Below are 25,647 nucleotides of genomic sequence, written 5' to 3'. Positions count from 1 at the left end.
TGAGCGCCTTCGGGAGCCTGGCCCAAGGTCCCCGGTCACCACACCCACCCTTCCGGTCCAGCATCATCTCCCCCTACTGGCCTTGTAACCTAGTCCAGTCAGCTCCTCTCTAAGGCTCAGCCTCTCCTGGAAAAGGGGGCCGGGTTAAGGCCGTCCCATCGCACACACCTGGGGGGCCAGAGGTTTGGGCGATGTGACCACACGAGTCCCCTGGCAGAGGGTGGTGAGAGTCTTGGGTGCCTCGGAGCCGGTGTCTCCCGTGATGGGCACGCTGTCCTCTGTCCTCGGCACAGCTCCTGGGGTGCAGGCACTGCTCCCTCCACAGTTCGCCAGCGGGGAGACTGGAGCCTGGGGGCAGACAGCCGGGAGGCAGCAGGGCTGTGGGCTCCGACTTCTGTCCGCCACCTCTCCGGCCTGTTGGCATCTGCTGGGGTTCAGATTACAGATGACTTTTTTTTTTTTTGCAAAATCTTGGTGTTTTCTCAAAGGCAGGGAGACCAGAGGCTCCAGTAAGGACTGGGCACATCTGAGACTCTCAGCTGTGCCTTGGATTTCGGTGCCTGGAGAGGCCCCGCCTCTAGTCAGGGAGGGTTTTCTTAGCCTGACTTGGCCTTGAATTCTCCAGGCGGGCAGGCGGGAACAGGGAGAGGCCAGGTCTGCGTGTTCCCAGAGTGGCCAGGCAGGGAGGCGAAAAGAATGGGCAGACGATGGTCTCTTTCTCCCGGGGAAAGAACCCTGGACTCAGGACTGAGGAGTTTGAAGCAGGAGGCCCGGGGCCACGTGCGAGCTCTCCTGAAGGTTGGGGGCTGTTGAGGTCGGGGGGGAGCCTGAGTCCATGGGAGTGTGTGGCAGTCTAGCTGTTCACGTGCTGGAATGTTCCATCGAACACCTGCCTTGAGCTCTGTACAGATGCCTCTCTCCCAGCACTGGGAGCACAAAATGACTCAGACTTGGCCCGGTCCTCGGGGAGCCCGCAGTCTGTTGGGATGGACAGACAGCGTGGCCAGTGGCACGTGGAGCCGTCGGTGCTGTGATGGTGGGAAGAGTGCGGGTGTCTGGGGACCCACAAAGAGGAGGAGGTGACACCTGGCCGGAATGTTGTAGGACAGAGAGAGGGGACAGCAGTGGACTGAGGACATTCGTGTGGAGGGACCGGCACACGCAGAGCGGGAGGGGCGTGTCAGGCGCACATACGACGGCGCCCTGCCGGGCTGGGCCATGTCACATCTGCCGGTAGTGTTTGGAAGGCAGCCGGCGGGCAGCGATGTGGCGAGATCCCGCAGGCCTGGGGGTGCGAGGTGGGCAGGGAGGGGGAGTGAGGAGACCACACAGCCGCCCCCAGGCAGCTTCTCTGCCCGCACTGCTCAAAAGAACAGAAAGGCAAGCCCCTGGCAGGCGTGCTGCGGGCCCTACCGCAGCACCTGCGCGCTGCGGGTTCTCTGCGGCAAGCCCAGGCTGCCTCCGGCCCCCTCCTCGCAACTGCAGCCTAGCGTACCCGGTCACCATAGCAACCCCAGGGCTGCCGGCGCTAGGCCAGTGGTGGAGGGTGGATGGGTGGACGGGCCGCCTGTAGGCGAGGTGAGGAGAGCAGCGTGGGCGGCACAGGCTGCTGGGACCCCCCCCCCACCCACTGCAGGGCCTGAGGGACAACCTTGGAGGCTGAGTTCTCGGTGAACTCTGGGTCGCATAGCTAGAGAGCCCAGCAGTAAGGTTGGAGTCCACGTCTGTGTTAGCACCTGGCGGGTGCAGTGGTGAGGGAGAAGACGGCCCCGTGGGGCTGGGACTCACTTCTGCCCTGGGCCTCGCAGCTGGCTGAGGCCGAGCCCGAGGTGGAGGTGGAGGTGTACCGGCGGGACTCCAAGAAGCTGCCGGGCCTCGGAGACCCTGACATCGACTGGGAGGAGAGCGTCTGCTTGAACCTCATCCTGCAGAAGGTACAGGGGAGCCGTGGGGCAGGGCTCCAGGAGGGGAGCTGTCAGAAGGCCCCGAGGGACAGCAGACCCCTCCACACCCCTGTCCTGCGCTCTCTTCCAGCTGGACTACGTGGTGACATGTGCTGTGTGCACACGAGCTGATGGCGGGGACATCCACGTCCATAAGAAGAAATCCCAGGTGAGCCCTCTCTGGCCGCCCCATGTTTACTTGGGAGGCAAGTCCTCCTGCTGCCTTCCCTGCCCCGAAGTGAGCGTCCGGCTCCAGAAGTCCATTCAGCCCCCGGGGGCCTATGTCCTGCTCAGGAGCGCTAAACCAGTCATCCCAGACGGCTTCTTCCCAAGTGGCAACCTTGAGCGTGGCCTGGCTGTGGGCAGTGTGACCGCGGTGACCTGTGCCTTGGGCAGCACACTCCACCCCACTGAGTGGCTCCTGGTCTGGGTGCAGGGCCGGGGCCACACTCAGTCCTTCGCATCTCCTTTCTTTCAGCAAGTGTTTGCATCCCCCAGTAAACATCCCATGGACAGCAAAGGGGAAGAATCCAAGATCAGCTACCCCAACATCTTCTTCATGATCGACAGCTTCGAGGAGGTGGGCTTTGTCTGCCTCTAGTTCCCCCTCATCAGGGAATACGAGGGAATACGAGACACTTTTCCCTCAGGCCCCACACGCCTTCAGAAAGGCGGTGGGCGCTGGGCTGGGGTCGCGCTCTTCCTGCTGTTTGACTCGGGGCAAGTGAGTTCACCTGGCTCAGAGCCTCAGTTTTCTCATCTGTAAAATGGGCATCAGAGTCGAAAGATCAAAGAGCTCATGAATAATGGGAAAATGCACCGTAAACGCCTACAGAGAGTGCTTCCCAGGTGGGAGGAATCATTGTTATGGCCCTTAAACTCTGAATCAGAGCCTCCACACCTTGGGATCCTAGGATGTCCAAGATGGCTGGGGCTCTAGAAGTCATGTGGACCAAGCTTCTATTTTAAGGTTGGGAAAACTGGGGTCCAAGGCAGGTGACTCGACTGGGAAATGTGGGGTGCCCGGAACCCAGCTGCATCCCACTTGCGACCCTGCCAGCTCCTGTCCAGCCACTCTCCCCTGTCAAGGCCCTGGCAGCAGTGCCGGTACCCACCGGAGTGGGTCGGGGCCCTGGGAGGACTCAGGAAGAAGGGGCCTGTGTTTCAGGGCTCTTCTCGATTGGATTGGTGTGTTGAGGCATCTCAGGCTCGCATGGCTCGTCCGTGGCAGAGCTGAGATTTGAACCTCAGTCTGTGTGACCTCAGAGCTCGGCCTGTACGCTGGCCCCCGGGAGCGGTGACTCGAGCAGGGGCGGGGTGCGGAGTCCCCCGCAGGCCACCCTGGCGGTCGGGCGGTCCATCCGTCGGGCGCCTGAGCTGGTGCCTGCACGCGAACCGTGAAGCTCGGGGCGGGTGGGCTGAGCGCCCACAGCCGGGGTGGAGGAGACCCTAGAAAGCGGGCCAGACGGTCCCCGTGGACCGTTTAACTCCCTGGCATGAGGAAGAGTGATGGGGGCAGTGTCCTTCCGGTGGCCAGGGCGGGTGCGTCCTCTTCCGGTCCCAGAGTCACTGGACGCTGCCCCCACCCCACGGTAGCCTGTCCGCCTTCCTGTGCTGGTCTTGGTGGAGCCGCGGGGGGCCTTGAGCAAATACCCTGACATCTGTGGCTCAGTGTTCCCACCTGCAAAGTGGGAGTTCCTGAGCAGTCCGCCCTGGGCCAGTGAGAGGGTGCTGGGCCGGGAGCCGGGCTGCGGCTGGGTGGTGGCAGCTGGCAGGCGATGAACCCGTCTCTGCCTCGTGCCCCACCCCAGGTGTTCAGCGACATGACCGTGGGCGAAGGAGAGATGGTCTGTGTGGAGCTGGTGGCCAGTGACAAATCCAACACATTCCAAGGGGTCATCTTTCAGGGCTCTATCCGCTACGAGGCGCTCAAGAAGGTGTACGACAACCGCGTGAGTGCAGGGCGGGTGCAGGGCCCAGGGGCGGGCGCCCCCCAGGCCCCCTTCTGCCCTCGCCCGGCTTGGAGCTGTACCTGCCCCTCCTCGGAGCGCCCGCAGCCCCCCGGAGCCCCCTTAGGCGGTTGTGTTGTGCTCTCTACAGCACGTCTCGGCCCACTCCGGCCTACTCCGGCTCCCGAGGGAAGACCCTCCTGGGATTAGCCCCTGCTAGACTGAACTGAGGGGAGAGGAGCCCAGGTAGACGGGCCACTCTCCCGCAGCTGAGCACTGTCCCGAGGACGTCCTCTCTCTGGAGCCTGGGAGGAAGGGACAGGGGAGGTGGTCTCAGGTCCCACTGGGCTGGGGCTCTCTTCCCGGCCTGTGCTGGCCCTGCGTGGGGCATGGTCATCGGGCTGAGAGGGGCATCAGCCAGGGATCCCTAGCGCCCCGGCACTGCCCTGCCTCGTGGGCGAGCCCAGGTCAGCCAGGGCTCGGTCCCCCTGGAGGTGGGCTGGCAGTCCACAGGGGCTGCTCGTGCCCCCAGGGAGCGGGCATCCCTACCTGCCTGACTCAGGCCCTCTCCCACCCGTCCGCAGGTGAGTGTGGCTGCCCGCATGGCACAGAAGATGTCCTTTGGCTTCTACAAGTACAACAACATGGAGTTTGTGCGCATGAAGGGGCCACAGGGCAAGGGCCACGCCGAGATGGCGGTCAGCCGTGTGTCCACTGGTGACACGTCCCCCTGCGGGACCGAAGAGGACTCCAGCCCGGCTTCGCCCATGCACGAGCGGGTAAGGGCTGCGCAGCTCGGGGAGGGGCCTCCCGTCCCTCAGATCTGCTTCCCACCGTCTCCCTGATCCTTACAGCCCCCGGTGAGGTAGGTGTCATCATCCCCAGCCTTCTGGGGAGGAGGCCGAGGTTCAGAGAGGGCAAGTGACTTGCCCAGGGTCGCACAGCAGGTTAGCGCCTGGGCCCTGAGCTGCCGCTGCGGCGGGGCTCCGTCTCCAGGGTCCTGGCGCCTGCCTCAGTGGACCTGCTGGGCGAGTGTGGGCACGTGACCGGCCTTCCCGGAGGGTGAGCCAGGGGTGAGGAGGAGCCAGCCTCCCCTCCTGCCCCAGCAGCATCAGCCGGAGAGTGCAGAGGCCCTGGGGCCGCCTGGCTCTTCTCTCTGCCCGGGCCACTTGTTTACAAGGTGTTGTGCCCCTGAACTGCTGGGAGGCCACCAGCAGCCCGTGGGTGGGCCTGAGCTTTCATGTCTGCAGGCCTGGGGACCCAGGCTTGCCTGATTTACTTGCCCTGTCCCAGGTCACATGGCTCTCGTGTGACAGCACTGAGCCTTTGAGCCCTGCTCTTTCTAGCCACTGTCCTTCCCCAGGGGTGGGAAGCTGAGGTCAGTGGCAGCTTTATTTGCAGAGCCTCCAGGGGCCCCCAGGGCTCAGGCAGGGGAAAGTCTCCAGCCCGCTGGCTGCTTTGCCCCAGTTGGGTCTTCTCAGAGGGGACAGCTCGGAGCTGGGCGTCTTGGACGAAGACAGGGTACTGGGGGCACCTCCAGGAGAGGGGCTGCTGGGGGGCTGGAATCCAGGTGCTGCTGCTTGCGTGAACTGGGACAGGTCTCTTCTCCTGAGCCTCAGTTTGCTCATCCAGAAACGGGGTGAAAACACCTGCCTCCCGAGGTGCTGGGGGCTCAGAGGAGCCGCTGAACATCAGATGGGGCCCTCAGGTCACAGCCGCTGTGGGGACGGCGGCTGGTCTGCCTGGGAAAATGGCTCCTGAGCGTGTAAGTCACGCATCACTGCTGGCGCGCCTTAGACGGGGGAGCGCATACGTGAAATACTTCTAATTCTGTAAAATTACGTTCACCTTGCACATCTCCAGGTAGTCAGATGGCGGTTTTCCTTCTTTGTATGTCTTTTTTTTGCTTTGGAGTTTCTGCAGTAAATGTGTCTTATAAGCAGAACAGAAACAATAAGTGCTCTTTTTTGTGATGATGGGTGAGAATTCCAGGCAGGGGCCTCTGTTGTCTTGGGAATAGAGGTGGTTTACAGTCGAGATAAGGAGGCTTATTCTTCTCCTTGGTCCTGAATTGCCCACTGAGGCCCTAACGAATGTGTATGTGAAACCCCTTGTGAAGACGTGGCCTGGGCTTGGGCTGGACAAACCTGGGTGCCCGTTCCAGCCACTTGTTTGCCGAGTGACCACAGATCGGTTACTAGACCTGCCCGGGCCTTGATTTTCCATCTGTCAAATGGGGGTGATGATCTTTCTCGCTCAGGGTGGCTGCGGGGGTGAAGGAGACGGTGCCTGGGAAAGTCCCTGGCCCATAGTAGCAGGGAGGCCTGGGGTCAAGGGGAGGGGCTTGCCAGGGTCACGCAGCTGTCAGTGGCAGGCCCTGACCTCCCAGGACTGCACGGGCCCCCTCCACCTCTGTGCTCACTGTCGCTTGTCCCCTCCCTTTTCCAGAGGGGTCGTTTGTAACCAGCGCATGACAAATGCAGACTCTGTGTGTATTGTGGTTTCTGGTGTTTGTTTTTTTATCTTTTAAAAACCTTCCCTGGCTTGTGGGAGGACCGTCTGGAGCCCAGCGGCCGCCGGGACTCTGGTGGATGTCGGAGCCGTGACGAGGAGGCTGATGGGGCTCCCGAAGTCTCAGTCCCAGCTCGTCTTGTTCCTCAGATTCTTGTTTGCATGGGGAGGAGGGAGGAGATGGGCCACGTTCCCTCTGCCTGGAACGCCCTTCCCCCCCTTCTTCACCTAGCGAACTCCTACTCGTCCTTCAAGACCCAGCTCAAGCGGCATCTCCTCCGGGAAGCCTTTCCTGATTTCCCAGGCTGTTGATTCCTTTTGCCTCTGTGCTCCCCTGTATCCTGTGCTTCCGTTTTTCTGTCTCAACAACAACATTCGGTCTGTGGTTGTCAACTTTTGGGTCTCTTGCCCCCAGCAGACTGTGAGCTCCTTGAGGGCAGGGACCACTGTCACGTGCCTGTCTGTCCTTAGTGCTGCCCTGAGTGGGTGTGGAGAATGGGTGGTGACTGGCAGTGTGGCTGGAAGAGAGGAGAGGAGGAGATGGACGCATGGACCGCTTGGCCACTGCACATCTATGAAAGGATGCTGGGAGAGAGGGGGGATGGGACATAGTAGCCAAAAGAAGAAATCAGGGTGAAGAGCATGGCCTTAGGGGCAGAAGACCTGGGTTGCAACCCGGTGTGGCCACCATCCTGCTGGGTGACCTCGGGCACGTCAGGGTCGCTGTCCCGCCTTAGTTTCTTCTTTGTCAGATGGGCTGATGCCGGTTCCCGTTGTGGGAGGTTGGGAAGGTTCGGTGCCGTGGCGGGTGCTTGAGCCGCGTCAGCGGCCAGGCTTGCTTTGGGCTCTGACGACCCTCTGACTGGTGTTTGAGGCCCGCAGGAGGGCAGCCCGGTCCCTCCCGGGGCAGCGCTGGCGGCCAGCACCCGCTGGGCCCCAGCAGGGCGGGTGTCCTTGTCGTCCGAGGCGGGAGGTGGGTGGGCACTGGGACCCCGGGTCGGTGGGCCGCTCTGGTGACTCGCCCCTTGTTCCCAGGTGACCTCCTTCAGCACTCCCCCAACGCCCGAGCGCAACCACCGGCCCGCCTTCTTCTCCCCGTCCCTCAGGAGGAAGGTGCCCCGGAGCCGGATGGCGGAGATGAAGAAGTCTCACTCGGCCAACGACAGCGAGGAACTCTTCCGGGAGGATGATGGGGGAGGTGACGCTGCCCCTCCCCGAGCTGCTTCCTTCCCCCATCCACAGTTAGAGGGCCGGCCATCCCGGGCGGGGACGGAGCCATGGACAGACAGACAGAGGCCCACCGAGAGGCGCCCCCAGCCCGGCGCTCTCAGCGCTCAGCGTGCGAGGCACAGCTGGCAGTCTGCACTGATTTCAGGGTTTCAGAGCCTTCCCGACATCACTGGTCTGCCTGTTCGGCCGAGCGGGTGGGGGAAACGCCTGCCGGGTGAGGGGAGCTCCGTGGTCCGCGTGCACATGCTGTCACCTCCCTCCCTGGCTTTTCTTCTCAGGTCGCTCTGGAACCCCGGGTGGGAGGGGGGCATCCCTCAGGGTCTCTCCTTGTTCCGTGCAGTCCCCTCAGGGCTCACCTGCCCTCCCCGAGCCCGCGGGCCTGTCTGTCTGGCAGCCTGCTGGGCGTCTCGGCCCGGATGTCGCAGAGGCCCTGGTTCTCAGCCACTCAGTGTGCAGTGTCTCCCGGCTGGCCTGCGCCTTCCCGCTGCTGTCTCTGTGCACGTGGGCCCCGCCGTCAGCCAGCCGTGCGGCGGGGCGGCGGGTCCACGTTCGTCAGAAGAGCAGCGGGAAGCCATCTGGAGGAGCTGGGCTGTGGCGTTGAACGGTCCTGACTGGCAGGACCCAGAGGCAGAGGGCCTGCTGGACGAGACCCTGGCCAGGGCCAGGAGACGCCGGCACCGGCCTCAGCCTGCTCTTGAGTGAGCTTGGGCGAGCGCCTTCCTCACCTCGGCTTACTTCCAGACCAGCAGGAAAGCACTCGTAGCCCCCAGCCTGCCTTCCCGGGCGACCCGTAGATTGGCCGATGGTGACAGGTGATCCCAGCCTCACCCCCATGGCCTCCCAGTGACAGACAGTACCAGAGGGGAGCGGCGAAGTGACACAGTGTGGCGATGGGCCAGACCCCACAGAGGAGACTCTCCAGGACAGAGAAGGGGGTGTCAGGGAGGGCTCAGAGGGGTGGGCCCTGAGGGGTAGGATTGGGCTGGATAGGCAGGAAGGGGCACTGGGTGTTGCAGGCCGGGGCGATGGGGCGCCCAGCAGAGGGTCGAGCTGGGCCAGGGAGGCGCCACCTGGAATGGGAGGTGTTCTCCCCGCCGCCTGGGCCTGACCGGCCTTCTCCCCTCCAGCCGACCTGCACAATGCCACCAACCTGCGGTCTCGGTCCCTGTCCGGCACGGGGCGCTCCCTGGTCGGGTCCTGGCTGAAGCTGAGCAGAACAGACGGGAATTTCCTTCTTTATGCACATTTAACCTACGTCACTTTGCCGCTGCACCGGATTTTAACAGGTAATTTTGACTTTGTGTGGGACTTCTGGGAAAACCATGGCCCCTGAAGGTGTCCCCTTGGGCCGTGCCCTGGCGCCCACCCCGTTATAGTCGAGGGGGAGGCAGAGCTGTCACTGACGGGCTGCAGGGCGGTGCCAGGCAGTGGCTCCAGAGTCCCCGCGTGAGCCCCATTCCCCGTTCCCCGTGGCCTTGCCAGGCAGTGCAGCTGCTCCAAGCCCATTCGTTCCCCGTCTGCACGGAGGGTGGTCACAGCACCGCAGTTACCCGAGGGTTGGAAGAGAAAATGCCCGTGAACGACGTGGCGTGCTTCCTTCATAAATGGAGCACTGGGGGTGTGACCACCCGCGTCTTCCCCGCCGCCCTAGACATCCTGGAAGTACGGCAGAAGCCCATCCTGATGACCTAGCCGTGTGCGGGGCCCACGCGGAGCCTCCAGCCCTGCCCAGTCCTGGGAGTGCTGCCAAGTGCCTACCTGTCCACCGTCACTGGGGTCTTCCGGGACCACCCAGCGCCGCAGCCGGAGCCAGGTGGGACCACTCGACTCCCGGGGCCAGGGCCAGCTCCACCAACACCAGCCCAAACTGAAGTGCCTCGTTCTCCTCCCCGCTGGCTCTGCTCCTGCCCACCCACCCGGCACCCTCAGCCCGTCTCTGGAGAACCCTCTGCACCCAAAGAGGACCAGAGATGCCAAGAGGCATAAGAGAGAGCAGAGGAGCAGCCAGCATCCAGAGAGAGTCCAGCCCTACGGACCCGACGTGTGCATCCCGACGGGCGGCAGGCAGAAACCACTGGCTGGGGGCACGCAGTGTGTCAGACTGTCAGCACTTAAGGAACAGTGCTTTCAGATTTTGTGACACTGTACCGATGACCTTCAGCATCCAAGTTAGTCCCGGTCGTCTGTCCTCCCTCGTTTACTCCTGGTTGTAGATGGGTTTCCACGGGGAGCGGGGAACACGGCTGTCTGATGGTTTTGCCCTGGGCTGGGAATACCTCAGCCCGTGCCCGGTTCCAGACAGGCCCCCATCCTGCCAGAATGGCCTTTGCTTCCAGCCAAAGAGCATCACCAACACACACACCTCCAGCTTGGAGACAGTCACCCCACCTGCGCCTCAGCTGGCGTGGCCTGTGGACTTCGGATTCTGAGGGCAGGAGAGGGTGCTTGGTAGCCAGACAGGAGAAGGGTGGGGGTCCCTGCCAAAGGGTGAGGAGGGGTCTGCGTTCTCCCAGGAAGGTTCCAGGCAGAACCTCCGTCCTCTGGGGCCAGGGGAGGCGATAGGGTGTTTCATCTTCCCTGGTTTCTTAGAGCTTATTTCCTTTGAATGGGCGTGCTGGTCCCATTTCTCAGACCAGTCACTGAGGCAAAGGGGAACTGGCTTCCATGTGGCTTGTCAGGCACCGTTCCAGCTTGAGGGGTTTCCACCTGTGGTGACACATTGCACTCTTCTGAAAACCGTGAGCCCCCTCGGGTACAGAAGCGTTTCCCCTGCCCACGGGAATAAGCCGTCAGCTGGGTCTCTGCTGCTCTGTTTTGCTTGCGTCCTCAGGAGTGTTTGAAGGGTTCCTGGTGTACTAGGGTTAGAGATCCTCTGGGGGAGAAGAGGGAGAGGAGGAGGGGCGCGTCTTCCCGTCTGTTTCCATTCTGCGCGTTCTAAGGGTCTGCGCTGGGCTCCGGGAACTGGGGACTACTTTGGGGCTTCTCCAGATTTTGTATGCTGTTATTAAAAGCGAGCTACTGCATTTCATTCTGCCTCAGTTTGCCCACCTGTCGATGGGGCTGATACCACCTACCTCACCGCAGTCTCCAGGGTTCCGGTGCACGACCGGGTCAGGGCGAGATGGCCAGCCCTCCTGCATAGCTCAGCTCAGGTCAGGTGGCAGACCATCGGGACGCTTACCCTACCCCACACCCCGGTCACCAGGCCGGGGAGGCGAGTGGTGGGGTCGGGGCAAACGTTCTTGCGTTCTCTGACAGTGCCCGGCTCATGCTCGGCTGCATCTCAGCTCCCCGCACAGCTTCACGTTCCAAAACTGTGTCTTAGGGCAGCAGAGTCAGGTCACGCCCCAGAGTGTTGGAGCAGAGAGAGCCTCAGGGAGCCGTGAGCCTGGCCCGGTGTTCCCAGGTGCCGGGTGAGTGTTCTCTGGGGAGCCCAACTCTGCAGCCACGTCTGTGTCCGAGGCAGCTGAATTACAGCTTTTCCTTCAGGCTCCTTTTCTTCCTGGTCTTCTGGGGTCTGAAGACTCTGGCTCAGTTCTTGGGAGAAATGCAGTCCTAATGTATCTGCCGCGGAAGGATGAGGTAGTTTCGCACATGCGCAGTGCAGCCGCCCTCCCCGTTCTCATGGGGGAGGAGCCCGAGAAGGGTCCGCCCGCACTGGAGCCAGAAATCGGCTCCTCCTCAAACGTGTCCTGCCTCGAAGGGTAACTGAGGGCCAGTTGCAAGGAACGCGTTAACGTGCTTTGCAGAGCTTAGACATGCGGGCCACGGTGGTCTTAGAGATCACGCCTCACTGGTAAAGCGCGTGAACGTAGGTAGCACCTAGCATGTGCAGGCACCGTGCTAAACGTTTAGCTGCTGTCATCACCCCCTTCTTACAGATGAGGGAGCAGCCACACACGGAGAGGTTGGGACAACAGGAGCCCAACCCAGGAGTCTGGCCCCAGTCGACACTGAGCCTCGACACTGTGCTGCCCCAGGACTGATGCACGAAAGTTCCGTGGAATCGACCTTTCTCAGTCTTAAATCCTCCAGAGGCTACTTCTGACACTGAATTTAAAACATGCTTAGAGGCACTTGGTAACTAGGCAGTAAGCTGTTACTCTGAGTTTTGCTTTTCTCAAAGTCACAAATGACATCAGTAACAGAGTGACAAGTGACGGGGCCAGAACCGGGGCCCCGACATCCCAGGGCGTCCTGGTGTTGACACATCTTACTTCCTGTAGGGCCATCTTTCGTTTTCTGGGAACGTGCCTGTCTCTTGTATAAGGAGGGGACAGCCAGAGCGCGTGAACATCTCTTAAACGGGAATTGGAATTAAAGTGCAGTTTTCCTTTGAAGAAACCTGTAACCTCTAAGCCTTTTAGGACATTAATAAGAAAGTTATCTTCTTTTTAGAGTCAGACCCGTGTCTTCCCTGTTTCCACCTCCTTCAGCACCCGAAGGTTCGGGCAGTGTTTAGTCTCCATTCCGATGTCTGATGGAAGGAACTTTCAGTTGTCTGTGCAAACAGCTGAGGCTTGTTATTTCAAAAGGATATTATTTTTAAGTAACAGAGAAGTAGTCAAAGAGAAGAAAGGGCAGAATATTCTAAAGCCAGTCAACTTGGAGATAGCGTGGGTTTTCTGGCGAGTCAGAGCCTTGCTAACGTTTGGGTTTCGCAAGGACTGTGAACAAATCATCAGAAATCAGTTAGGTTTCTGTCAATGACAGTAACGGCAGACAGGCATGTTCCTGATGTGATTTTGTTTTTCAAAGAATCTAGCTAGAATCGAACCAGGACCTATTTTTGCTGTTTTAATCACAGACAAACTAGTCAGTAGAGATTTTTGAAGAATGATGTGAAAACTTTATTTCTTAAAAGACATTCCAGAGGAAGTCCCTATGCAGTTGGTACATTCTAACGACTGACTTCTGAACAACATTCGACATTATCATAATGAGGGGGTTTTAAATTGCTGGCCAAAATGCTTCAAAGATTTACCTTGAAAATATAGATTTACCTATAAAACTGTCAACTTTTTAATGCGCCTTGGTGATAGGTTTCACTCTGATAATTCTGTTCAGTTTTCCAACGTAGCTGGAATTTAGTTACAAAACCAAGTGTCTTTTGCCAGTACATTGATTATTCCTGTGCAGGCCTTCTCTCTTCTGTGTATCAGACAGCAGAATTACTTCCCTTCAAAAAGATAACCGCCCTAATGGGACACAGACTCCGACAGGGATGTGATGCTAGCCGACATCGGGCCCTGGAGCTGGAGTGGAAGTAGCCTCTGGAGGCGTTAGCAGCCCCCCGGGAGTCGGGTGATGGGTGCACCGGGGCTTCTTACCTTTGTTCCTGTTCACTGACGGACGTGATCCTCAGCGGAGAAGGAATCCTGCAGCCCTTCGTCTGAGCCCCGGGAACAGACAGCCCTGGACAACTCCTCGGGACACCGCACAGAAGCCAAATCACTTGCACACCGAGCGGCCTGGGGCTGGGTTCAGAGTCCACAGCGGGTAGAGCCTCAGAAGCAGAGGCAGCCAGCCGCGTGGAGCCGTTGGTGTTTAGTTTTCTACTCTTCCCAGGGCAGGCGGGCATCTTCGTGGCTGCGGTTCCAGCCCTGAGCTCAGTAGATGAAAACCAACAGCGACGCTCCAACGCTGCTGAGCGGCTGCCAGTGTCGTCTTCAGTCCCCCACTTCCTAGAAGGTTGGACGATTTAGGTGTAAATAGCAATCTTGTATGGTCTCCAGACGAGTTCTGTGTGGGAGAATATGTAAACCTGCGAAGAAAACCTGTTGAGATTTTTCACTACTTCGAGGCCTAACTAAAATGATTTCTACAAAATATATTTTAGCAGAAACACCAGGACGGCATACATTGACTATATGAGGATCTAGCTGGCAGTGCTGTTCCCATAAGCACTGTCAACAGCTTCTGGATTAACCATCTTCCACATACAAGAGAAATAATTTCTAAGCAGTTGTTTGTGGTTGGCTGCTAGCTGTGCTTTATGAGTTTGCATTTCTTTTGAAAGTTGATTTGCATGTTGGGTATTATTTATTTCTTCTCTGATGAATCTGTACCTATTTTTTTCTCCAGTGGGTGTTTCAGATTACAGATATTACAGCAGTGTGCTAATTTACTGATTGAACCTTAATTTCCCCCCAGAGGTGTCTTAAACTGCTTTTGGAGCTTTCATACCCTGGCTTTGGCAGGCCTGGGAGTCAGCAGGGGGTTCTGGAGGCCAGCAGCTACAATTTGGTCAGATGCTGTATTTGCAAAATGAAATCAGAGATTGTTTCAGGGTCAGCTCTCTCAGCCCCTGTGAAGTCAGTTATACTATAAAATTCCCAAGCCTTTGCCAGAGAACCTCTGCAAAGGCCCTGAGGGAAGTGGGAAAGTGACTAGAATAAAAGGAGTCCCAAGTTCACGTTCTGGCAGGCTTCGCATGAGCTACTGGTCTTCTGGAAGGTGGTTTTGGACCGTGGCTGGCTGTTGCCTCCCAGCCCCGGTTCATCGGGTTGACACCGAGAATGCTCACAGCCCCTCAGGCTGACTCTGCCAGAGCCTCCTACTCCGGTTCCTGCAGGTGGAAGCACTGCTCAGGCAGTGGGCTTTTTCTTTCCGTGGTCAGGTGCACTCTTACGTCATAGGGTGATGGGCACAAGTAAGGCCTAAGACACTGTAGAAGGTTATAGAAAATGACAACAGAAAGGGGGGCGGTCTGCGAGGGACACTTCCACAAATCTAGAAATAGAGTAAAGGTCATCACAGCACACCTCTCTCAGAAACACCGGAGCCAGGATTCTCTGAACTGGCGTCACCAAGGGTAGCCTGTCCTTCGGAAGGCGTACAGACGGTACCTAGAAAGGAGGCAGTTTAGTAGGTGAAAAAGGCGACTTCCTTCTCACCCAGATCAGCCCCCTTGTTGTTAATAATGAGGAGGTCCTTTTAAGACAGTCACCCGATTAGTAGAGGTGGGGAGACAGTCTGTGCCCTGGAAGCTACACCTGCGGTAACTGCATTCCTGTTCACTGCTTACTCTTGAGGGCTGTGCTGCTGTTTGCGTTTTTAGTCTGACCTAGATGCACCTTTAGGAACTACTGTCATGCCCTGGCTTAGGAAAAAAATGTTGACTGGAAGGGAAAACCTTTGGGAATTTTATACCGGCAGAAGGGGTAAGTGTAAAGTAACTGACTCCAGACAGTAACACGGTTCACTGTATATATACGTGTTGGATGTGTAAACATGCTGTACTTCGTGCTCGATTGTTAAAATGACAGAACAGCTGGAAAATTGATATGAGGAAGGAAAAATATTTGTTCTGCGGGTGATCAAACAAAAGATGTCTTTGCTTTTGCCCACAGCAACATTAACTTCCCTCCTGACTTGGCCTCCACGTAAGCCAACAGGCTTATCAACAAGATACTTCTTTCCTATTTGTGGGTTAAGGGTCTTTCATCCTGGAACCTGACTTTAATAAAACAATTAGACTGCTCAGTTTGAAATACCATGGTTTTTAGTAAACTTCAGTGATTACAGTTTAAATAAACAATTTTGCTAAAAAGATTTTAGCCAGTTTCAGAAACCAGTGAAGCATAGTCCTTCAATGGGCACATACGTACCTTCAAGTCACACTGGAGGGAGCCCGCGTGGCTCTGTTCCCTCGACACGCTGCATCTCCTTAGGGTTTTGTGAACTGTAAAGTAGAATCACCACCTACCTTCCCAGATGCAGTGAAGCTGGAGACATGTACAAAGGCTGGCATAGTTCCTGGCAACTGTGATAATCACTTTCCTCCTGAAATATGTGCCCAAAGGGGGTTCCATAGATTATCTTTAAACAAGTCATAAGAGAGCACAGATGTAGCCCAGTGGTTCTCAAATTTGACTTGTGTCAGAAACACCTGTTAAAACCCAGACGGCTGGTGATGAAATATTCTGGAATTAGATAGTGGTGATGGTTGCACAACTCTGAATATAGTAAAAACAGCTGCACTGTGCACGTTAAAAGGGTGAATTCTATAGTATGTGAATTATACCTCAATAAAAACCAGAACACATGCCTGGGCCCCTGCCCGAGGATCTGGCTGGGTGGGTGTAGGGTGGGGCCCCAGAGCTGGCATCTCTAACAGGTCCCTGGGTGTTGCCGCCGCCGCCCCCACGGACCACACTGCAGACCCACTGCTCCAGCCCGGCCATTCAGCGCAGCGGAGACGCACTCCTCTACACAGTACCTACCGCTTAGTGTCTTCAGTAGTTTCCGCCAGATGTCGTCAGTTCACGAAAAATACTCCGATGGGTAACTCAGTCTTTATAATATTTTCTTTACCAGGAGACACCTCTTCAAAACCAGCTAAGTGCTGAATAACTCAGGAACGTTTTAAAGATATGAACCTTATTCTAAAACTTTCAAAAGTATATTACAGTGTAATCTGTTAATGCCTTAATAGTGATTTTCTAAATCACCAAAAACTTAAAGTAACATAAACTTAAAATACATTTCTTCTTTCATTTTGATCCTTAGTTTTAAAATGTCCTCCTGGACACAGATCCCAACTCCACTTACTTGTGGAAGAAGCCTCGCCTGCCTCAACTCCAGTTTCTTTGGAAAGCCCACCCAGGAGCCCCTGTCTGGAAGGTTTGCTGCAAGCACTGAACAAGAGAATATATAAAAAGCCCCTAGTGCAATGCTTTGCACATTATCCAACGTAAGATCTGTTATTCCCATTCTAGTTTGTAAAAACGTGCATCCGACAAATTCCTGAATGGCCTGGAATTGGTCTCATCTGGCACAAGGGGTCTGATGATAAAAGGGTCCGGGTCTCTCCTCACCTCTTCTAGGCACTGCTTCTGCATGGTGCTTCCCCCGCCGGCTGGCTTGCCTCTTGCCTCGTACTAAGGCCAGGTGCAGCACAGAGGAACACAGAGAGCGTCAAACACTGTGATTCTGTTTACTTTCCATTTATTCACATTTCATGGATTGATACACTTCCTCAATGGGATCATTCAAAAACTAATACGAACTGAGATTAATTACATTGTCCGACGATTCAAGTATTTTAGAGAACGATTTCCGATTTAAAATAGAAAGCAAACAATTTATCCATCTGATTGCTGAGAAGTTTCCTGCCTCTGCCATAGCTGTGTCCGCGTCAAACGGAGAGCCCTCAGCCTGGACCATCATTGCCACCCGCCACCGACACACAGAGGCCTTGTGCTCAGAACACCGAGTGGGAAGAAAAGTTTTGACGGGCTCCTCACCGTCACCAGCTGGACAAATCCGTTTCTACTGAAAAGCCCTCACTTCCAGAACGAGAATGGATCCTAGGGGTTTGGGAGTAAAGCCCTTTAGTCTGGAAATCTGCAAAGCCTTCAAATGCACTGCGCCTACATTTGGATTGTTCTGAAATATAAGGGTATCTGCCAAATGCTCAAAACAAGCAACTTGTTTACCTTTAAAACTAAACCAAAAGAGCTGTCTCAGTGAAAACTGGTTCTGAACTCTTGACAGTAAGGTAGAATGTTAGTTTTTTTTGCTCTACCCCAGAACAGGTAGATATTTTTTGGCATGCAGCATATCAAAAATACAATTTAGAATTGAAACTGTAAAACAATAATCCTTTTAAGGAAAATCAGTCCATAAACAGACCTGTCCTTCCATGGAAAACACAATCTAAACTTTAAAAACTGGACACGCGTTTTAGCCTGTAATTCTAACAGTGAAGACATTTACACACAACATAACATTCAATGTTTTGCTTAATGGGAATGCTCAGAAGGAGATGAACGAACAGTTTAAAAACAAAAAGGCCACTGGGATACTCAGTGTTTGTCGAGAGATAACACAATCTGATTTAGAATTAAAGATATATACACCCTTTAGGCCACACTTATGACACACTCTTTCTAGATTCTCAAACTAAAGACAAAAATTTTAGTCCACATTAAACATTTTAAAGCCTAATTGCTAATAATTTGTTAAAAATAAATCTAAACCCACAGGGCAGAACTGAGGTGTTACACAGGGGATGAAAAGGCAAGCCCTCCAGGGGCCAAGGAGCCCCTCCCCCAGTAACAATACCGGGACTTAAGAGTTTACAGTGAAATCCACATACGCGTATTAGGCTCTTTTACACTAATACATAATTAAAGTGGAGACTGGCAAGTTCCTAAAGTGTAAGAGTGATTTTAAGAAAATGTCACATTTTGACTTACGGTGGGCACATCACATTTCCCCCTGTAATCTTCACGGTAACAGTACAGTCTTAGCAAGAACTTGCTGGGAATGTTAGGAAAAAGAAAGCCACACATATCCAGCAATTTAAAAAGACAAACTATTTTTACCCAGGGGTGGGGGGGTGGATGGGGGTGTGAAGAGTTAATCCGATCATGACTTTCATGCCATTTTTGGTGAACATTCCACATCGCATGCAAAAGCAAGCAGAAGGATGCACTGAAGGGTCCCCGACGAGGTGTGTGAGCCTTACTTTCTGGTGGGACCCAGGAGCACGCGCAGCTAAGCTGTGACCTGCTGAGGTTTGTCCCCCGTATTTCCTCAGCCCGTTAGCAGCTGGATAACCCTAAGGTCAACAGGGCAGGGCCAGGGTTACTTTAACGGCATCCACCGCCTGTTGACTAAACTCCTCATGAACACTCCCAGTTGTAAAAAGAGCGAGCGAGGTGACCGCCCCTCCCCCCAACCTCACGCCACGCCCGGGTCGACGCCACCCCCGCCCAACAGAGCGAGCGCCTCCCTCTGTGAGTGTCCGGACGAGGTCGCACACTGGGCAGCGAGCTGCAGCGCAGGCGTCGTGAGACACTGGCGCGACTACCTGACCTCAGGTGCGTAAGAGTGACACATCGCAAAATGGATTCCCCGCCTCCTGTACCTCTAAAAGTTAAAGCTTTTCTTCTTTTTAAATAAAAGCAGCTGTACTATCTACACTGATTTTGACTTCTTTTAAAGTCAGAGACATCACGTGCTGAAGATCAGAATATACGCATGGGAGCCCTTGGGCACGGACCCTGAGCCTTTAAACAGGATCATCCGGTACCAGCATTAAGTGATTCATGAGGAATGAATGAAAGTGGACATTTAGAACTTTACCTCTAGTTCATATGACCAGAGTCTTCAAAGAACCCTGGTGTTAGTTACCTGACAGCTATGGAGAAGTGGCGTGGGTATTCGTGTGTGTACCCATGGCTCCCTTCCAAATGGACATACTGAATAGCTTACACTTTAAAAAGTAAATGGAAATTTCAGTATCAAATGCAGAATACACTGCTGTCTAAAAGTTAAAGGCAACATTTACACACACAGTTTTCTCTTCCATTCCCTCATTGCATGTTTCCTGGTTAGTTCACACGGCTCCTGTGTAATAAAACCCCTATGATTTAATAAGTTTAGGTTTCAGATCCATAGGGTTCACCATGGGACAAATAACCAAGAGCATATTCTCTTCCTTTTGTTGTATGCTTTAACCCTTTCTTTTCTGTAAGGGTCTACAAACTACAAATTTGTGCTTTTAAATCTCATTCCTGGCAATCCCCCCCACCCCATTTGTCTCCAGGGGGATACAGAAGTAAGAGCACCTCATGAATAAACCTACAAGACCAAAGAACAAGCTACTCATTTCCGTTTAAAATGAAACAGCAGTTCCAGAATCACAGTAAAGCAGCCGATGGGGTTAGAGGCCAGCGTCCACACGGAAAAAGCTGAAGGCAAACATTCAGTGCTCACATTTCAGCTGTAAAATAACACAATAAAGCAAAGAAACATCTCCGCCACAGCACGGCAGCACGGTTCACGTGGACACACATCAGCCAAGCCCGCCAGAAAGAAGGCCGCTACAGGCAAGCTCCCTTCTGGACACACCGCCGTGAGAAGCCGCGCCGGTGGTGGCAGCTGACCCCAAACCCCTGGATCGGAAAAGCCTTTGGGAAATCTAATCGATACCCTGATTTCAGTCCATTAAGAAATCACCTGTGGTTAGTTTAATAAATGAACATTAAAAATCTTCCAAAAATTTCCTTTCAAATGTATTTCACACATTAGACAGTTCTTAAGAAGGGAGAATACAGTTTCTTGACACTCAACATTAAAGGTTTTATTGGCCATATTATTAATCTTCCTCACAAAACTTTTAAGTTATCTATAAGTCCTAGAATGTCAAAGTAGGAAGAGAAGAAGACTAAGTTTAGGGGGCGGTGGGGAAGCAGCAACTTGGCAACAACTCCTCAGCCGAAGTGTGTTCAGGCATCCTTTTTCTCCTGTAAAATTCTGTGCAGCTCATCTGCATCCTCGCTTGTTTTTACCCGAATTAACATGGTAACTGGGGTGGTGGCGTTCTTCTCATCGATGGGTGGGTTTGGAACGCAGACAACGAGCACGTTGTTTTTCCCTGTGCGAGCACACGGCATATTGGGCGGGATCAGAACATTGAGCAGTATGTTGCCTGCATTTAAACACAGGGGAAAAGCGCATCAAAACATATAAACTATAGTCCGTGAAACTACAGCTTTAACAGGCTAAACATTAAACACCGGAGCAACTTATACTTAATGGAGCCACAGGAATGTCCTAAGGACGGCCACAGTTCCCTGCCAGACGCCAGCACGGTGTCCCCGAGAGAGGACCGTGGGCCTCTGGCAGGAAGTGGACTGGGCCTCCCCGAGGAGGACCCACCTTCTGCACACCTGCCCCAAGTCTCCCACAACCATGGCAGCAGCCCTAAACCAGCAGCGCTTTAGAACACACTGTGCTTTCTTGCACTGCAGAAAAAACACGCCAGCATGACGTGGAGGCTTCACTATGTCATTCGAACAGAGAACGGTCAGCAGAAAAACGGCTCTGTCAGAGGCCAGCACCGCTCACAGGGTGAGAGTGATGTTGCTATGATAGTATCACAAATTAGTCAAGTCCACAGGAAAGAAGACTCACAGAAGTTTCTTTCCAGGACAGTCTGGTGTCGTCTGCCACCACTGACCACTTCCCCTTAGACCCGCCCTGAGCCCAGCCACTACCTCTTCCTTTCAGAGGACTGTTTTAAGGGTAAAGCTGGAGGATGGGGTAAAGGGTGGACAGCAACGAGTTAATGAATATTTGGTACATAAAAAGGATTCCTTTAAACAGTTCATTTCCCTTGAGTGTTTACTAAACCATCCGATTTACCTGTAGCTTCTTAGTCACATACCTAGCACAAAGGAAACTGAAAACCATTTCGGTTACTTCTTGGCAATAGCTTTCAATACATCCAGGTTTTCTTATACACTACTACCCTGGTACTCGGCTAAATCTATAATCAGCAAGTACAGGAGGAATCTGGCCTGAACAAACTCTATTCCGTTCCAAAGAACACGTTAATATACTTGAAAGTCTCAGTGACTAAACCAGCGAAGGGCTTTTACATGCTATGTGATCATGATGACTCCGTGCCACCTGAAGAAAAGATACCCACCTAAACTGGTGTCTGCCCGCACTAAAAGCTGTGTCTTCTGATTAGCCGTAGGTTTTAAATGTAGGGTGCCTACACCCTTCTCTTTAAATTCATTGTCTTTCTTGTAAAATAGTTTACACCTACAGAGAAAAACAATAGGTATGATCAGACACTCAATGACAGATCACGACAGTCACACCGCTTTCTAACAGCCCCTGTTCACACTTGTGTGGAAGTCTGTTATTAAATGACAGCAGAGGAAGCTTAGGAAGAGCCTTCTACTGACCCAGATCAGGTCTGGACACAGGCAGGTAAGAGAATCTGGTGAGACAGGCTGGAGTCCCTCCATATTTTTTTCTATTATACAGTGGGCCCTATACAGCTCTTAAACGCTTCTGAAACCATCTTTTCTCAAAAGTCAGTCAAAATCACAGCCAAGCATCCCACACCTCCCTGACGTGCTCCTTCGGCCCTGAGCTCAAAAGAACTGACCTGGTCCTTAAAGAAGAGGAACAAATAGAGAACACACACTCTGCCACACAAACACCACCCCCCTTTCCTACTTCTTATTTTTGAATTCTCTTCAGGACTCCTTCAATTTTTGATCTCCCAAGATGTTGAAATAAGTCTGGAAAACATGCCTAAGCAAGGCCTAAAATAATGCTGTCAAATGTTTCCCCAGCCTCCTGTCACACATCTCCTTAGGTTATTAATAAACAAAACTACTGCCTGTTCCTTTGATTTACTCTGATTAGAAAAAAAACCTTGGGAATCCCCTGGTGGTCCAGTGGTTAGGACACGGCGCTTTCACTGCTGGGGCCTGGGTTCAATCCCTGGTCGGGGAACTAAGATCCCACAAGCCGTGCGGCGTGGACAAAAAAAAAAAAAAAAATCTCAAGTCAGGGTCATTCTTTTTACCTCACCTGTGTAATTAAATTTTTAAACAGGCAAAAGGAATTGCTGGTCTCTTTTAAAAGTTCTCAAAAATAAACATCATTTGGGAATCCCACAGGATTTGGTGATTCACACTATAAAAATTGCTGACTTAAGTCTGCAATGTTTGTATTAGAAAAACACATCCAGGGAAGCTTCTAAAAGGGCACAAATGTTTTTCAGTAAATATCTTTGTTAAAAAGCACTAATTTCACTGAGAGATAATTCAAAATTTCTCTTCAGCCTTCTACTGAAATCAGCAGCTCTCATTAGACAAACAAAAAACAAAAACCCCAAAGCAGCTCTCATCATTGAGGGAAAGATAAAGTATTTACACATCCTTAACGGGAAGGAATGGCTGCTATGGAGAACTTTTTGGCTGTGAGAAAATCCACGAAGGTTAATGTGTCTCTAGGAAGGAATCCGAGATGCCACCTAATTTAAGAGCAGAAGTAAAACCAAACCTCAAATCAGTGACTAGGTGACTGTCTTTGTAGGGGAAGGAGGAGGGGAAGAGGAGAAAGGAGAAAAAGGGAGAGAATGATGAGATGAGACTGGGGCAGGAAGATCAGAAAGAAAAGACTGTCTCTAAAGCACCTGAAAAGCAGAAGAGAGCTAAATTAACAGAAAAAAGTAGGATACGCCCAGCAGGAAATTTTTAGAGTCGGATTATTTTTAAATAAACAGGCTAAGAATTCTTCCTTGTTCCAATTCAAAGAATGGGCACAGCCTGACCCCAGGATGGGACGCCCAGTAAGTTCTGCAGGGACAATGTCACCTGCGCTCTCCAGCCAGAAGCCTCTTTCCACGTCTTTGCAAAGTGGAATTCCCGTGACCATTACTTACTTTTTGGAGTAAAAAGCATCGTCTTCTTTTACTTCAGTAACTACTACTTTGGGGGGCTCATCACTGTCTTCTTCATCTCCACCTTTTATAAAAACAACACTAACTCAGTAAGATGCAAATCAGGAGCTTGAAAATGTGACAAAAGAAGCTCCTTACCTACCCCCCCCAACCTACAAATTCCATGTAAGCTGATACAGAAACTGAAACACAATCTAATCGTGCGGGGGCGGGGATAAGGAGGCACTCACTGGACTTCTGCAGAAAGCCTTTGAATCCAAGTGTCTGTGCTTGTATTCAGTGAACAGGCAAACTCACACAGGAAAACAATCAGTCAACACTCACATATACTCAGATTACCCACTGGGAAATAAAAATCTCAGATGGGCTTCCAACACTTTCATCCCCGAATGCTCCTGTGGCTGTAGCTGCATCACGCCAAGGAATAACCAATGAGAGCAACGACCAAAGACAATGGAGAAAATAACAACTTTACAGGACAAGTTGTCAGAGAAATTAGTCCAAAGCCAACTGTAAGCAATTAAGCTCTGTCTGGGCCACCAGCCCCTGGACATGCTGGTACCACGGGCACCCTCCCGGGCCGAGTCCAACAGCACTTCCCTTCACTCCAGTGCCGCAACCTCAGGGGAGAGCTAAGTCACTGCTGGACACAAATTACAATCCCCTTAAGGAGAAGGCAACTGCATAAAACTGACTAGCGACTAAGAAAAACAGTTCTGGTGCTCAAACAATTCACGTCACAAGCTCATTTCGATTTTAAGAAGACACTCCTGAGTTAGGCCCTCCAGCGTGGGGCCCGGGCATCTTTTTTTTTGGTACGTGGGCCTCTCACTGTTGTGGCCTCTCCCGTTGTGGAGCACAGGCTCCGGACGCACAGGCTCAGCGGCCACGGCTCACGGGCCCAGCCGCTCCGCGGCACGTGGGATCCTCCCGGACCGGGGCACGAACCCGTGTCCCCTGCATCGGCAGGTGGACTCTCAACCACTGCGCCACCAGGGAAGCCCCGGGCATCTGTTATTTTAACAAGCTCTCCAAGTCTTCCTGTGCGTAAGATGTGTTAACCGCAAGATAAGGAATAAGTGCTTTATGGAGGGGCATCCTGCTGAGATGGAGACTTAATTCAAACTCGACATCCCTTCCACAAGCGGCAGAGTCCCTGTGAGTATGACAGACTCTCCCTCTGTCGTATTTAGGGCAGAGAAGAGGGGACTTCTTTATTCTATGCTTTGCCCTGGAGGGCCCTTACCTGAGGATACAGGTGAAGAGGGCAAGGCAACATAAGGAGAGTTTCCCTCCGGGTAGGAAAACAGTATTTAACGGCCCACTGGCAATTGCAGTCTTCCTTCTCAAGGATCAATATGCCGATGCCTGAGAGATGTACTTTTAACTGCTTATAAGTAAGAGCCTACATACACACAGTTTGTTCACAACCACCATGTGGTGAAGAGGGATTATGATACAACCCCTCTTTTCAGGGAGCTAAGAACCACATAGGGAGTGGAGGGGCTGGGATTAAGGCCTGGTTTGGGGCACTAACATGACACACCACAGAAACTTCTAGAAAGGTGGCTGCAATCCAGACGCATCTTGGGAAAACACGGTCAATTTGTTCCCCCACAGCTATGAAGTCTACCTTTTTTAGAGTATGGTTTTGCCGTGTGAATTTATTTATAAGCAAATCTCTTAAAAACAAACAATTCAGTGAACGTCCATCATGAATTTTTCAATAAAATACAACTTTTTTAATGGAAAGCCAAGTACTTGATAATTTTCAAAGTCACTATGCCAGATGTTTTTATATTATTTTTATTTTTATACTCTTAATCCTTAAAATAACCCTACCAAATCGGTCTTGCTCCATTTCATGAACAAGGAGACAGACTCAAAGGAGTTAATCAACTCTGTCCGGGATCACACTCACGTCGGGGAAATGATGGAGTTGTGACGCGAATCCAGATCCACCTTGTGCACAAGGCTACACTTTTCCCACCAAATACAGAACTCCCACAAACCTAGAAGATTTCCAGGGCTGACTCTGTGTTTACCTTTGCAGTCGCTGCCGCCACCTTCTGCTCGGCTCTCCAACGTTTTAGTGGAAAATGGTGAAGAAACTGGTTTACTCTGGGTAATATCTTTGCCAAATAAACTGGAGTTTCCAGAAGAAAATGAAAATCCAGTCAAGGGGCCAGAGTTTAAGGAGCCCAAAACAGAACTATCAATTTTCTTGCCGAAATTAAATGAGGCACTTGTTGCTCCTAGTGACGGGTCCTTGTTCTTTTCAGACACAGCCTCCACCTTCTTTTCAGACGTATCCTCAGTTTTGTTGCCATGAAACAAAAATGTTGACTCTTGCTTTAATTCTGTTGAACCAAACAGGGAAGGAGGCTGTGTTTCAACTGATACTTTGTTGGTTTCACCTTCAGAATTACTGCTGCCACTGTTCCCATGTTGCTGTTCGATGCTTGCTAAGTATTTCTCATAGTCTTTAAAGATAGGTGTCAGATCACAGAGCGGGTTCGTGTTCACGTGCTTCACGATCCAGTCCCGAACAGAGCAGTTTAAGGCCGCCAGCTGCTTATGATAGGCATTCCTGGGGCGGGCGGCACTGGAGGGGAGGCCAGAGGAGGCAGGCTGCTGGCTGTCGCCATTAGTTTTGGGATTTGAGATCTTTTTATCGACCAAGGAGGTAGGGCCATTTACAGCAACAGACCCTACAGGAAATTACAGTTTTAAGAATTTATTCAGAAGCTGATTTAATTAAGTCATCTTGATTTTCATACCACTCTGTCTTCGT

General features: G+C 53.0%; 2 protein-coding genes across 10 annotated transcripts in view; one reads left to right on the top strand and one right to left on the bottom strand.

The window, feature by feature from the left end:
• KIAA0930 (KIAA0930 ortholog) overlaps positions 1 to 15,118 on the top strand; it is a 44,644-nt gene extending 29,526 nt beyond the window's left edge. The window contains exons 3-12 of one of the 8 annotated variants that reach the window (XR_002647847.3): positions 1,809 to 1,934; positions 2,035 to 2,112; positions 2,422 to 2,523; positions 3,755 to 3,895; positions 4,477 to 4,671; positions 7,439 to 7,601; positions 8,761 to 8,919; positions 9,285 to 10,785; positions 10,959 to 11,046; positions 11,515 to 15,118. Coding sequence is in view for 1 of the 8 variants with exons in the window: in XM_022597077.3 (XP_022452785.2) it covers positions 1,809 to 1,934; positions 2,035 to 2,112; positions 2,422 to 2,523; positions 3,755 to 3,895; positions 4,477 to 4,671; positions 7,439 to 7,601; positions 8,761 to 8,919; positions 9,285 to 9,325 (1,005 nt within the window). In the remaining 7 variants the exon portion in view is untranslated. Of the gene's footprint in view, positions 1 to 1,808; positions 1,935 to 2,034; positions 2,113 to 2,421; positions 2,524 to 3,754; positions 3,896 to 4,476; positions 4,672 to 7,438; positions 7,602 to 8,760; positions 8,920 to 9,284 lie in introns of all 8 variants that reach the window. The other 7 variants (XR_002647845.3, XR_002647848.3, XR_002647846.3 and 4 more) reach the window with 7 other exon arrangements.
• Positions 12,458 to 25,647, bottom strand: part of NUP50 (nucleoporin 50) — a 25,472-nt gene continuing 12,282 nt past the window's right edge. The window contains exons 5-8 of one of the 2 annotated variants that reach the window (XM_022597074.3): positions 24,899 to 25,564; positions 22,836 to 22,917; positions 21,078 to 21,196; positions 12,458 to 20,075 (exon numbers count right to left, since the gene is read on the bottom strand). In XM_022597074.3, coding sequence (XP_022452782.3) covers positions 19,873 to 20,075; positions 21,078 to 21,196; positions 22,836 to 22,917; positions 24,899 to 25,564 — 1,070 coding nt within the window. In that variant the 3' untranslated portion in view covers positions 12,458 to 19,872. The remainder of the gene's footprint in view (positions 20,076 to 21,077; positions 21,197 to 22,835; positions 22,918 to 24,898; positions 25,565 to 25,647) is intronic. The other variant, XM_022597075.3, reaches the window with a different exon arrangement.

Source organism: Delphinapterus leucas, chromosome 11 (genome assembly GCF_059928025.1).
Source record: "Delphinapterus leucas isolate spDelLeu-1000000601 "Yukka" chromosome 11, BTC_Dleu_Yukka2, whole genome shotgun sequence".
Taxonomy (NCBI): domain Eukaryota; kingdom Metazoa; phylum Chordata; class Mammalia; order Artiodactyla; family Monodontidae; genus Delphinapterus; species Delphinapterus leucas.
The sequence above is the reverse complement of the archived record's forward strand: the minus strand, read 5'-3'. Positions and strand labels throughout refer to the sequence as shown.